Source organism: Doryrhamphus excisus, chromosome 15 (genome assembly GCF_030265055.1).
Source record: "Doryrhamphus excisus isolate RoL2022-K1 chromosome 15, RoL_Dexc_1.0, whole genome shotgun sequence".
NCBI lineage: Eukaryota > Metazoa > Chordata > Actinopteri > Syngnathiformes > Syngnathidae > Doryrhamphus > Doryrhamphus excisus.
The window spans coordinates 16,371,723-16,385,944 of NC_080480.1; the positions used below are offsets into that span (position 1 = coordinate 16,371,723).

Sequence of the window (14,222 nt, forward strand, 5' to 3'; positions counted from 1 at the left end):
GTAATATCTTAAAAAATAATGAACTATAAGTGGCAAGTGGGGTATTTTTAATTTTTTCAAAAAAAAAACCCAAAACAAAACACATTTCGTATGTGACGTAAAATGACAGCTCGTGTGCTGATTTGCTACATCGTCACATTGGGGCGTGGTCAAGTGGAAACGCGGAAGTGGTGTCTCCCTCGGCAATAACAAAAATTGCAAGTGCTTTTGGGGATAATAAACAGTCAGAATTGAGTCATTTAGCATATAAACGATGTGTGTCAGAGTCAATTTCCTACCTTTGTCTTAGTGCATATAATGTGAAAAAGTATGCTTTGGGCCTCATTTAAATTATATGACCTTTACATTGGAATTGTATGATACGTTCTTAATATGGTCTTAATAATGTCCAGTATGCAAGAATTGAGCACTTTCATTCATTCTGTGTTTATTAATTATGTATATTATTATTAATTCTACTTATGCATGACTTTAGTTGCCTCTATTATTGGGCTACTGCAAGCAAAATAATATCGTTTTTAAAAATAAGCAATATAAGCATCATACTAGCTACATTGTGTATCATATTCCTGCCCGGCTATTGTGTGCATGGATGGGAGGGAGCGAGGGAGGGCTAACCCTGCCAACAAGGGCCTATAGGCTGGCGGCTGCATGGAACGGCAGTATTATTTTTTTCATGCTGAAAGAAGAGGTCATTTGTGTCTATAGGCCAACGGGGACGGCGGCGTCCATGTAGCTGTCCGGGTGTTCGGTAGCATGATAGCCGTGTACGGGAATCGGCAGGAAGAGCGCCCGCGTCTGCTGCATTCCGACTTGCGCCCGCACCAAAGCCACCGAGTCGGTGAGCAGCGTCCGACATGGGGAAGGAGGTGAACGGCGTTTCCCGGAGCCGCTTTGAGGTGAGTTTACCGCACCACCGCCATTGATTTGCTAGTGAGGAAAAGTATGCAAACACGACGGTGACGACGAGGCTTCCGCACTGTGCACCAGGATTAGGTCAACCACTGTTGTGCTGACAACAACAACATGCAGCAGGCCTGACATGTCTGAGTTGTTTATCCACCCGATGTGCATTTAAAGCGGCTAAATCTGTCCTCCTGTGCACCGTCAAAACAAAAGACAGCGAGGCTACACACAGTGCACGCCGATAAATGCACAGACACCCACTCGTCACTATGATACAGCCTATGCGAACATACACTTAGTTGATAGCGTGACTTTTTGTGATGCTAGCCGGGTTGTTGTGCCCATGTAGCCGCTGCCACGGTGGGGGGGCCTCGGTTTTTGACTGCTACCTTCACCCCGTGTGTTAGCCAGCAACAACAGGCCCCAAACCTGATAAACAACGACACTTTAGTGACCACAAACATGGCCAGCGTGTTCATTTGTATGCTAGTTGAAATCCGCTGGTTAATCTGATGCTAACTTTTTGTGTGTCGCAGCTGCCACGATAGCGTAGAAAAGAAGTATTTGGCTGTAAACTTGTTCCCTTTAAAAAAAAAAATATGCGGTGACATTGGACTTATGAGGTTCGGCCACTGAGTGTTGTTTTAATCTCATCCCGGCCCCAAACCGAGCGTGGGATTTGTGAGTGGGTTTTTGTTTATTTTTAACAGTGCAACAGCTGACGACTCGGAAGATTCAGGCCGTTAACTCCTGGTCAAACAGCTGCGAGAGAGCCGTGCTAGCAAGCTAGCCGTAGACACGAGAGGCTGTAACCGGAAATGGCGCCCGTCTCCCCTTCAGAACAAGAGCTTTTGTTTATGTTGTTGGCGGCTTCATTTCCTGTTTGTGTTTTAACGCAGTAAGTGAATTAGATATTGCAACACAATCATCACTTCTTTGATGGTTAGTTGATTTGATACATCTGACCATAGTCTGTATGTTATTCAGTTTTGGTTGTAAGTGTGGCACAGTGAAACTCCCCTCAGTTATGTTGTGGTTTATGGAATTTCTGGAGCACATTTTGCGTTTATTCTCTCTCTCTCTCTGTAAGGAAGGAAAAATCAATACATTTTGCCTTTTAAATCAGCAGTTTAAATACACCCTGGAGCCGGTAAAGTCAGGCCTTCAAAATAAAAGTAAAATGACAAGGTTGCACCAGAGTAGGCAGACCAGTTTGGTCACCCCTGCTTTAAAAAAATAGAGTCCTATAGAATTTAACCTCTTTAAATCATTTTAGCGCATGCACGCTTGTAATGTGTTTAGACGGTAGCTTACCGCTCTTTGTTCTGCTCAGAAATCACAAAAAAAACACCACAAATAATTCAGACGCCCATCAAATGTCTATTTTTGACACACAATAAAGCCGTCTGGATTATGCTTCGAGTCGAGGCGACGCCGTACGCTCTACCGGCTTGCTCTACCCCCTCCAAACTCTCCTACTAGCTTGACATTGGTGTTCTCTTCCAATTTTGGGTTGCACTCAAAGTGACTGTTGTAATTATTAGATTAGATTCAGCTCCGGTAATCCCCCCTCGTCTCTTTAATTGCCATTGTTGGCTGGCAAGGGAGGAAGCTAAGATAAATGCATAGAAGCAAACACGTTTTAAATTACAAAATGTATTGGTGCTCACTTGTTGTGAATGATAAAGAAACTTAATTGATGAATAAATGGAACTGGAGCTAAGGTTTAGCCTTTAGCCTGGCTGTCATGCTTTGTCTGTTGCTGTCACATTGTTATTGTTATTGATATAATTATTGTAATACGATATAATTGAAAAAAAAAACAGGAAAAATGGGGAGAAAAGTGCAGTCCTCTAAGTACGGTATGTTTGCACCGTGATGATGTGCAAATTTTGTCACGTATGTTTGCCTTTATATAAATAGCAGGTACCTCCCCTTCACTTTAGTGCCCCCGCCCCTTCAATCACCATCGCACCACTTTAGATTTATTGTTGTACGTGATATGATTCAAGCGTGTAGTATAGGACGTTCCAACAGCTCTCGGCTGTTTGAGGTTTTCTGTATTTTTATTTTTTTATTGATGTCAAATCGAAATGCTTTTGGTCTACAGCAAAAATAAAGAACTTGATCTCACTGTTCCAATTGGGCAGTGTATTATTAAAAAAAAAAATCTTATTTAATATTTTAATCAGAAATAATCCAACCTCCTCTGTACCTTTTTACATAGAATATTTGTACATAATCACAAACAAACAGAAACTGTCGCACTAGTAATAAAACTAAAGAAATAAAGCAGGACAGAAAGTTCTGGGAATAAAGATAACACAAAAACCGTCCAAAGTCCTCTTAAAAGACACAAATCCTGGTCTTCTTTATCAGCTCGGTGATAGTGCAGCTATCTGAGGCTGTGATGAGATTACAGCCGCAGCAGCATCATCATTTACCCTTGAGTGAGTTGATTAAAGCCAATGTTTTTTTTTTTCTTCTTCTTCTCCCTGACGTTGTGGTCTTTTTTAGATGTTCACAAACAGCGATGAGGCTGTCATCAATAAGAAGCTACCCAAGGAGCTGTTGCTACGGTGAGTGACATTTATACACCTTCATCTCTGCAGGCATAAAAAAAAAAAACATCAGATTGAACACACGTCCCCGGACTCCGTGTAGAGCGATGTGGAGATCACTTTAAAAGGCAGCAATTGCTTCCTCCCTCCTCAAACAAACATACGTGCCCTTTAGCAAAATATACCAACCAACTCGCAAGATTTCCTCTTTATTCCCGAATGGGCCGCACTCTGCTCCCTGGATGCTTAAAAGTCTTAATTAAAAACAGATGCCTTTGGGTTATACAACATTCAAATTGTTCTCAGACTATGGAAGGGGGAAGAGGGGGGGAGGGGGGGTAGCCCATAAGCCTCTTATCAAAATGAAAGCCATAACTCAAACCCCGGCCTTGCCGGAGCAGACGTGTGTAGTGATGTTGTCTGCATGGATGCTCGTGAGCTGCCATGACAACAGCATCCGCTGGTACCTTGCTGGCTATCCGTTACACACATTAAGTAAGTCAGGTACCCGCATGGTGGTCGGATACTGCGGAGGAGACAAGCACCTGAGTGCCGTCGAGGAGGAGGATGTCATCGAATCACGTCATTTACTCGTGGCTTTCCTCCGGAGACAAACGGGGAATGGGCGACATGTTGACATGGTTTTCTTCCATTTGTGGTTAGACTCGTGTCTTGTGTGTCGCAGTTAATTGGTTCCAGATTTGCCCGTGAGTCAATTTCCTGAAAGAAGGCTTCAATGTGGTATAGTTAGGGTGTAGAAAACCCAAATAGACAAGAAATAACAAGCCTATAATGACCTTTACACTTCTGTTATTCTTTGTTTACAACAGATTGTGCAACACTATTATAGTAGCATACAACATATAGCACGCTACCAAGTTGTTTTAAAGACTTTAAAAAGTGTTTTAAATGTCGTTGGGGAAGAAGCTAAGAGTAAGAAGCCAAAAATGTACCACTTCCACACATAATGGGAGAAACGTCTTCCCATTCTGTCATGCCAGACACACCATGACTGACTCCATGCAGTGTTAATGTAATGTAATTTAATGTAATGTAATGTAATGTAATGTAATGTAATGTAATGTTCGCTGAGACACACAAGCACCAGACCCGTTTGCCGGAACAACTGGCTTTTATTGGCGGTTTGAATGATCCCGAAGGTCCTGAAAGTGTCCTCTCGCTTGTCTTCCAGAATCTTCTCCTTTCTGGACGTGGTGACGCTGTGTCGCTGTGCTCAAGTTTCACGAGTGAGTGTGGGCATAGAATCATATCATCGTATTTATTATTCACGCTATGCCACCCAACAATGATTGTTCTAACCCCCCCCCCGTCAGTCCTGGAACGTCCTGGCGTTGGACGGCAGCAACTGGCAGCGAATCGACCTCTTTGACTTCCAGCGGGACATCGAGGTGAACTTTTGGTTGAATTCACACCTCATGTCTGCGCTGGTGTTTTAAACGCCGCTTTTTGTTTTTTTTTTTGTTGCAGGGCCGAGTGGTGGAGAACATCTCAAAGCGATGCGGGGGCTTCCTGAGGAAGCTGAGCCTGCGGGGGTGCCTCGGCGTGGGTGACAGCGCCCTGAGGTGAGGCTGACCCCCGAAGGAGATGACTTAAAGTCATTTGCCCATCATATGAATATTCATTTTTTTCCCCCCCTTTAGGACGTTCTCTCAGAACTGCAGGAACATTGAGCTGCTCAGCTTGAACGGCTGCACTAAAATCACTGACAGGTACATCGATGAAGCACAGTATACATTTTTTTTTTGGGGGGGGTGGAAGTTTATGACACTTTACGTTTACGTTTATGACCCAAAAACCTCTTTTTTTTTACAGCACATGTAACAGCCTCAGTAAGTTCTGCCCAAAACTGAAGCACCTGGACCTCGCTTCTTGTACCTCAATCACCAACCTGTCACTCAAAGCTCTCAGGTGAGCGACACACAAAGAACTGCCCCCAAACTATTACCTGGAGGACACCCACGCACATTCTACATACGCGTCTTCAAAATCCGATATCAGAACAGGATCAGATTAGATTGCAAGTGTAAACACTTGTTCCTGTTTTTGTTCCTTCTCAGCGAGGGCTGCCCACTGCTGGAGCAGCTCAACATCTCCTGGTGTGATCAGGTCACCAAGGACGGCATCCAGGCTCTGGTCCGGTCCTGCCCTGGACTTAAGGGTCTTTTCCTCAAAGGCTGCACCCAGGTACGCTTAGCTGAGAAGTTTTTTTGTTTTTTTTTGTAACCACTTCGTTCCTCCTTTTCCGAGTTTAGCTAGAAGACGAGGCGCTGAAGCATATTGGGGCGCACTGTCCCGAGTTGGTCACGCTCAACCTGCAGACGTGCTCAGTAAGTACAGTCGTCATGTGGCACCCACTGTGGAACCCACTGTGGAACCCGCTTATCTCGTCGCCCCTTGGACTGGCTGACTGAGGTCAACATAAGAGGTTGTCGACATAAACTTTGGCCAGAGAATTGGCGGTAATAACGGATATTTTAACCTTACATGGGAGAATTGGGTATGGGTCTGCATTGTGATTCAGGGGTTGGCCTCCAGGGGGAGTGGCCTCGTGCCCGTTTTCTACCGCTTAAGGGTAGTGGGGGGGTACTGGAGCCTATCCCAGCTGTCTTCAGGTGAGATGCGGGTACACTCTGGACTGGTGGCCAGCCAATCACAGGGCACATATACGTAGACAAACAACCATTCACACTCACATTCATACCTATGGACAATTTGGAGTCGCTAATTAACCTAGCATGTTTTTGGAATGTGGGAGGAAACCGGAGTAAACCCACGCATGCACGGGGAGAACATGCAAACTCCACACAGAGATGGCCGAGGGTGGAATTGAACCCAGGTCTCCAAGCTGTGAGGCCTGAGCGCTAACCACTCGTCCACCGTGCAGCCAATGTAGTTATTCATTCATTCATATTCGACCGCTTATTCGCACGAGGGTAGAAGGGGGGTGGGGGGTGCTGGAGCCTATCCCAGCTGTCTTGGGGCGAGAGGCGGGGTGCTTCCTGGATTGGTGGCCAGCCAATCCCAGGGCACATATAGACAAACAACCATTCACACTCACATTCATACCTATGGACAATTTGGAGTGGCTAATTTTTGGAATGTGGGAATAAACCGGAGTACCCGGAGAAAACTCAACAAGGGGAGAACATGCAAACTCCGGAATCGAACTCGGGTCTCCTAGCTGTGTGTCCGGCGTGCTAACCACTCTGTTAGTTACAGCCAGCCAGCAAAAGAGAACAGTTAGCAAGCTGCATCGGAGTTGTCGACATAAGCGGGTTCCATGTTGTCATCTTTTCCACCCCACCAATACCCGTCCCGTGTCTGAACGAGCAGCAGATCACAGACGACGGCCTCATCACCATCTGCCGGGGCTGTCACCGTCTTCAGTCTCTGTGCGTGTCGGGCTGCGCCAACATCACAGACGCCATCTTGCACGCGCTCGGACAGAACTGTCCTCGCCTCAGGTAAAATGAAACAGCTGAAACGGTAGAGCGTGTCATGCGGTCACGTGTTCGTGTTGACGTTGACTTGGGATTGTTTACACCATCCTCCATTTAAAAAAAAAAAAAAAAAGGTGTGTTTTTCATATTCTAATCTCCTTTGTAGAATATTAGAAGTGGCTCGCTGCTCTCAACTTACAGACGTGGGCTTCACAACATTAGCAAGGGTGAGTTTGAGGTTTTTTTTTTCTTTATTTTTTTTTTTACTGCATTTTGCTTTTTTGCTTCGGCGGAAATGTAAACATCTTTCTGATGTTTCTGTAGAATTGTCACGAGCTGGAGAAGATGGATTTAGAAGAATGTGTTCAAGTAAGTAAAGACAATTTTAGCACACCTAGCTTATTTACCTTTTTAGTCACTCATACAGTCTCATGGGTGGAGGCGGGGCCACTAGCATACACACAGAGTACAGAAGACTGTAACATAGTATAAATTTATTTATTAGTACATTGTAATTCATTCATTCATTTTCTACCGCTTATCCTCACGAGGGTCGCAGGGGGGGTGCTGGAGCCTATCCCAGCTGTCTTGGGGCGAGAGGCGCGGGGTACACCCTGGACTGGTGGCCAGCCAATCACAGGGCACATATTACAAATTTGGGTAATAAGAGTTTAAAAGTCAATATAGGGGTGTTATTTCATGTCTAGAGGGCTCTAATAATGCTTAAATATTAATTCATTTTCTACCGCTTATCCACACGAGGGTTGCTAGGGGGTTCTGGAGCCTATCCCAGCCGTCTTCGAGGCGTAGAGGCGGGGTACACCCTGGACTGGTGGCCAGCCAATCACAGGGCACATATGGACAAACAACCATTCACACTCACATTCATACCTATGGACAATTTGGAGTCGCTAATTAACCTAGCATGTTTTTGGAATGTGGGAGGAAACCACGCATGCACGGGGAGAACATGCAAACTCCACACAGAGATGGCTGAAGGTGGAATTGAACTCGGGTCTCCTATTTGTGAAGCCCCTAAAAGGTTTTATTTCATTTTATTTACAAATTTGGGTAATAAGAGTTTAAAAGTCAATATAGGGGTGTTATTTCATGTCTAGAGGGCTCTAATAATGCTTAAATATTCATTCATTTTCTACCGCTTATCCTCACGAGGGTCGCAGGGGGGGTGCTGGAGCCTATCCCAGCCGTCTTCGGGGCGGAGAGGCGGGGTACACCCTGGACTGGTGGCCAGCCAATCACAGGGCACATATAGACAAACAACCATTCACACTCACATTCATACCGATGGACAATTTGGAGTTGCTAATTTTTGGAATGTGGGAATAATCCGGAGAAAACCCACGCATGCACGGGAAGAACATGCAAACTCCACACAGAGATGGTCGACGGTGGGATTGAACCCGGGTCTAGTACATTGCAATCTATTGTCATATTTTTTGTGTTATGAGTATGCAATTGTGATATTCTTTGCATCAGATCACAGACGGAACACTTATACAGCTGTCAATCTACTGCCCCCGCTTGCAAGTTCTGGTGAGTCTTCCGCCCCCGTATTTTGCCGAGGCAGCACATCACGTTAGATCGGAGTCCCGGTCAGCAAATTCACTCTCTCTCTTTCTCTCTGTCCGCCGTTTGCGTCCCGCAGAGTCTCTCCCACTGCGAGCTCATCACCGACGACGGAATCCGGCATCTGGGCAGCGGGCCCTGCGCTCACGACCGACTGGAGGTGATCGAGCTGGATAACTGCCCCCTGATCACGGACGCCTCGCTGGAGCATCTGAAGAACTGCCACAGCCTGGACCGCATCGAGCTCTACGACTGTCAGCAGATCACCCGCGCCGGCATCAAGAGGCTCAGGGTGAGCGGGGGACCCTCAACCGGCCCTGAACCGTGGGGGCGGGGGGTCCAAAAATTGCAAAAATGAATTTGATGGAGGTCGATATTTTTCAGCTACTTAACTTTGATTAGCAAATAGTCTAAATAGTCAAATATTGGCATTGAACTGCGATATCGGTATGTTGCCGTGAAGGTGATGGTACGTTCCACTTAAGGATCACGCCAAGCTACATGGGGGCGGGGTTGCTTTCTGGACCTTTTCCTTGTGGACATTTTAACGCCTTCCACTTTCTTCTTCAGACCCACCTGCCAAACATCAAAGTGCACGCCTACTTTGCCCCCGTGACTCCGCCCCCTTCGGTCGGGGGCAGCCGCCAGAGGTTTTGCCGCTGCTGCATCCTGCTATGATGTAAAAGACGTCCGCCGCCCTCCTCCTCTTCCTCTTCTCCTTCCTACTGGACGCCCTGACGCTTGGCCCCGACTCACTTCCCTTAGCCCAATGGCTCTGGGGGTCCCCGCCCGCCCCCACTCCCCCTGCCACGCCCACCTTTTGGAGCTGCAGAGAGAGACCAAACAGTGCAGGGTAACACACACACTCCACATATTCACGTTTTGGGTTAAAAGACCGATACATACGTCACAATATTATGTTTTTATTAGCAATCCAGTCCAAATATATGAATTAGTACGCAATTATTATGTCATATTTCAGCCTTTTATTGAAATATCAACGTGGTTAATGGGGGCAAACACGTAGCCACGCCCATACTGGCTAACTTTGGGTTTTGGATAATTTCTGTATTTGGAGCGTTTTGGGACGTTGCCCCTGTCGGCCGGTGTAAAATATCAGGCACACACACCCCGTCTGTACGTGAAGTCTATGTTGGCATCGCTTGAATGTATTCCATGAAAAAAAAAACATGCAAAAATCAATGCAAACTTTTGCACAAAAAAAACAAAACAACAATCTTGCTGTTTGATGCATATTGAAAGACAAGCGGCTTACAGTACTCGCATCCTGCACTGTTAAAAGTCTGGTCCTTGTGCCCCCCCCCGCCCAAAAAAAGTGACACAACCGGTGAAAACAACAAAAAAAAATATTTAAAAAAAAAACAAGTTATCCGCCTTTTTTGCACCTATAGACCTAACATCCAGACTGTTTACAAAGGAGAACATTTCAAAGGTGTTTTTACTAACAACAACAACACACAGGAAGGTTGTTACAGCCCCCCCTCCCACCCCTCCCATTCCCTTCTTTCTTGTCTCTATGTGCTTCATTGTATGGCAGCAGCGGGCGGGGGAAAGGGGGCAAAAAAAAAAAAAGACTCAATATTTTTTTAAAAAGAAAGAAGGCAGACATTTGGGGACTGAAGAAGATGCCAAACGCTGCATGTGACACCCCCATTTTTTTTTTTTTTTTTTAATGGACACAAGCGAGGGACGATGATGATGATGACGATGATGATAAACACACGGGACAAAAAGAAAAATAACTTATTTTGAAAAAAAAACGACAATGACAGGTGGGGTGGGGGCGCCGGGACAAGAGGAGCGATGACCTTCACGGAGCAACAGGAAAAAAACAACAACAATCACATTTGCTTTCAAGGACAAAGGAGCAGGGGGGGTCACACTGAAAAGAAAAGGTTCCGAGGAAATAGTCCAAGAACCGATCCTGCATCGTTGTAGATTTTCTTCAGTGCGGGTAGTTTATCAACGTCTAAACATGTCAATCACACGTAAACCGCTCATACTGATGAATATATTCATGTGCCAAAACATGCTGCATTTATTAAGTATAATTTCACATCATGCAATATTCTCATCATACTTACTTACATACATACGTACTTTTTTCTTGTCATGTTACAACTCCATCTTTAGTACAACTTTATTTTTTGTGACAAACTTACTCTTGTTTAATTTTTCATATTTTTTTTCTTGCAATATTCTACTTTTGTTCAGGTTAATAGTACAAATATAAAATTACATATTATTCCCACAGTAATACAAATTAATTCTCATAATATTGCAACCTTATTATTTATTTTTCTTGCCATAAATTGCAACTTTTTTCCACACAAAATTTCCCATTTTATCAAAATAATATAAGTACATTATTTTTTACCATTACTACTTTATTTTTCTTGTATAATTTGTTTTATTTTATAGCTTTTTTCTTCTCATAATATTATACTACTTTATTTGTAGTAAATTACAACTTTTTTTCCTATTAATTTTATGCGACTTCATTTTGTGTAAGTTATGACTTTGTTGCATATTATACAAATGCAGTTTTCATTAATTTGGGCTCTCTTCATCTCATAATATATTACTATATTATTTCATAAATTACAACTTTTTTCCTTATATTATTATACTAGCATATATTTTGAAAAATTACAACTTTTTATGCTAATACATTTTTCATTTATTTCACTTTATATTTCTTAAATGCAGGCTTCCCCCCCCTCGTAATTTATTTTTTGTAAATTATGATTTTCCCCTCATTTTATGCTACTTAATTTTCCGTAATTAATTTTTTTCTTTTATTTTTTATAAATTACAATTTTCCTCCTAACATTCCAATTTAATTTCTCATTATTTACATTTTACACGCAATTATTATGACTTTCTTTCCTCGTTACATGTTGACATATTGTTTTGTTTTCTTCATAACTTTATTTATATTACAACTTTATTTGCCCTGACACTACAACTTTTCTCTTCAGTGTGGCCTTAATGCTCCTTGTTTTTATGGATGGGAGGGGGGCGCGTTTAATGAGGACAACAACTCTGATTGGCCGAGTACCCCCCCCCCCCCGTCCCTCCATTGCTAAGGAATGTTAAAGGGCTGTCCGGCTTTTTTTTTTTTTTTGGTTTTATTTTTATTGTTTGGAAGGAGGAATTGCACCTGCTTCGTGTTGCGTTCACTGTCTCCAAATTGAGCCCCCCCCCCCCTTGTAAATACTCGGGCGAGAGTGTTGGCCCCTAAGTCGTTTTTTTTTGTTTTGGTTTCTTTACTTCTTGAATGTTTCCATCAAGGACTGACCGACTGAGTTGGTTGTTCTTCTTCTACTTTCGAAAGATTCCCCTCCCCCCCAGGCAAGACTGAAAAAAACCAAGCGTGGAATGTTGCAGAATCTCTCTTGGATTTAAGGAGGGGGGGAGAAAACCCCTGGGTGAAGATTCTAATCATTTTTTGATGGGCCAGGCGGGATCATTCAAGACGAGATGAGTCCGGTGTAATCCCGCCTGAGCCGTTTTGTTTGAGCGGGCCTTTACAGGGGAAGGGTTTGGGGGGGGTTGTGGGGATTAGGGAGCGGCCAAGTGTCAAAATGGTGGCCATGTGGAGACAGGAAGGAAGAAAACAGCTCGCCGGTGACGCCTTCTTTGCCCTTGCCACACGTCGATAACTTTATAAACATCCTTCAGGTTTTAAAGAAAGTACCCTGAACGCACCACTAAGCAAACCTCCTTGCATCCTTGCACTTAACACACCCATATGGACGTTTTCGGCCTCAAACGCATCATCACTGAGGGCAAGAGGCGGGGAACAGCGTTGTTTTGAGTTTTCATTTGACGATGACTGTAGTTCATATAATTACTGTAAATCTTTTTTCCTTTTTCTTTTTTTTGTACAATTAACCGATTATAAATGAATATGTATGTATGAATAAATATATACCTTATATTATTAAAGGCTTGTCTAGTTTTCTGTCACATGGGGTGCGCCTCCTCGGAGCACCGCTAGATGGCAATATTGGACTTGCATGATTTTGTACTTTCATAGCTGCTCAAACGACAGGATATTAATCCAAAAGTGAGTCATAAATGAGCATATTTGGGATTATTATGATTTTATATTTCTTTTTTGTTTGTCGCGGACTTAATAGGTGTCTTTTTTTGTTATAGTTGGACACATATTTGTGAGTGTTTAGCAGGTATAGACACAGTGAGGTCATTAAATGACTAAATTTAACTAGACTGCATATGTGCATGAGGTCACATGACGTGATGATGTCTGCTTCAAGGAAGTGTTGTCGCTTCTCTTCACGCAAGCCTGCGCCGTGCATGTGCAAGGATGAAAAGCTGAATTTTTAAAACGTACGCGTGTTTTTTCCTCCCTGCAGCAATCCCTCCCCCCCCGGGCTGTTCCGTGCTTTTTCTTTATTCATGCAACAGTTCAAAAGGCATTTGTTTGCTATTATTTTTGACAGCAAAAGCCTCACCGCTTGGGCCTTGAAGGTTTCATGCTTACATGAAAACAACCTGGGAGCATTGATTCCGATCGTTCGATGCCAGGCCACGAGACGTACACACACTATTTCTCCTCTTGTGTCCGCCATCTTTTGACTAACCTTTATCCATATCGAAAGGATACTTGGGTTTTTTTTGGGGGACCTGAAGGCATCCCCGTCAACAGTGTAGTGCATCAACAGTGACTTACCACTCTCTTGGTCCCAATGAGCCCAGTTCTGGTCTTCATTCACGGAACCAAGTGTGGAGTAAGTTACCGTTGATGCACTACACTCCCGATGGGGAAGTCGTATAACTTCAAAATAAAACATCACAACGTATTTAAAGTATAGAATGTATTAGTACTCACCACTGAGTAATACTGTAACTGTTTTTTTTTACAGTGGTACATGTACACTTTATATTTCATCATCTATTTATAAATTATTAGCCACTTTTTGGGTGGTTACCTGCCTATTTTAGGGGAAAAACATTTTTTTATTTGACCAAAAATATGAATGCTAAGTCATGAATGTGCAGTCCATATTTTCAGGTATTTTGTGTCCAGAAAATGTGTTTCGGTCTTTTATAAACGACTAAACACATTACAGAATAAAGCTAACAATAACTCCGTCTTCCCTGTGTCGTCCCTGCAGACAGAACTTGAAGTCGGCGTGTTCTTCTCTTTATTGGCTTAATGCGGCATGTGTCCACCACCTTATTGCTTCAATCTTTCATCTCTTTCTCTCTGCTGAAGCTAGGAGGAGGAGGAGGAGGAGGAAGAGGGCGAAGGGCGGTAAGGGGGGGATCAATATTACTAACACACCCCAGGAGAGATGTCTGCTGGTACAACTCCAGCAGCAAGGCAAATTGCATTTAAAATCTGAGGCGGGCGATCTTTTGGTAGGCTGCTGACTTGATAAATAAGAGGTAATGAAGCATCGGCACACATGGATCTACCGTGGAGTGGATCCCTGTACATTCATGATTTAAAATTAATTTAATTTTTATATTTTTTTTCCTCGTAGAAATCAATTGGAAAAAGAGATTATGAAGAATATTTGACCACTTTTCTATGCAGGAGTGCTCTAAATGTGGCAGATGACGAGGGCATCACTTCAGCACAGCCCCCCCTACACTTTTTCATTGAATTTTCTTATTTTTCATTGTTATCACACAGTTTTGCTAATTTTTGAAG

At 43.5% G+C, this 14,222-nt stretch overlaps 1 protein-coding gene across 1 annotated transcript; it reads left to right on the plus strand.

Moving 5' to 3' along the window:
- Nucleotides 1-597: 597 nt before the first annotated feature.
- Nucleotides 598-14,150, plus strand: fbxl20 (F-box and leucine-rich repeat protein 20). Its single transcript, XM_058049471.1, has 15 exons — nt 598-899; nt 3,424-3,485; nt 4,660-4,714; nt 4,802-4,876; nt 4,956-5,050; nt 5,129-5,197; nt 5,301-5,396; nt 5,546-5,672; nt 5,741-5,815; nt 6,822-6,952; nt 7,095-7,155; nt 7,253-7,297; nt 8,426-8,482; nt 8,595-8,807; nt 9,086-14,150. The coding sequence occupies exons 1-15, from the start codon at nt 858-860 to the stop codon at nt 9,191-9,193; spliced, it is 1,311 nt and encodes a 436-aa protein (XP_057905454.1). The 5' UTR covers nt 598-857; the 3' UTR covers nt 9,194-14,150.
- The last annotated feature ends 72 nt before the right edge of the window (nt 14,151-14,222 follow it).

Coding starts and splice junctions, on each gene's coding strand:
- fbxl20 (XM_058049471.1), top strand. CDS start 858: ATGGGGAAGGAGGTGAACGGCGTTTCCCGGAGCCGCTTTGAG. Junction 3,486..4,659: donor CCCAAGGAGCTGTTGCTACG/GTGAGTGACATT, acceptor CTTGTCTTCCAG/AATCTTCTCCTTTCTGGACG. Junction 5,198..5,300: donor TGCACTAAAATCACTGACAG/GTACATCGATGA, acceptor TTTTTTTTACAG/CACATGTAACAGCCTCAGTA.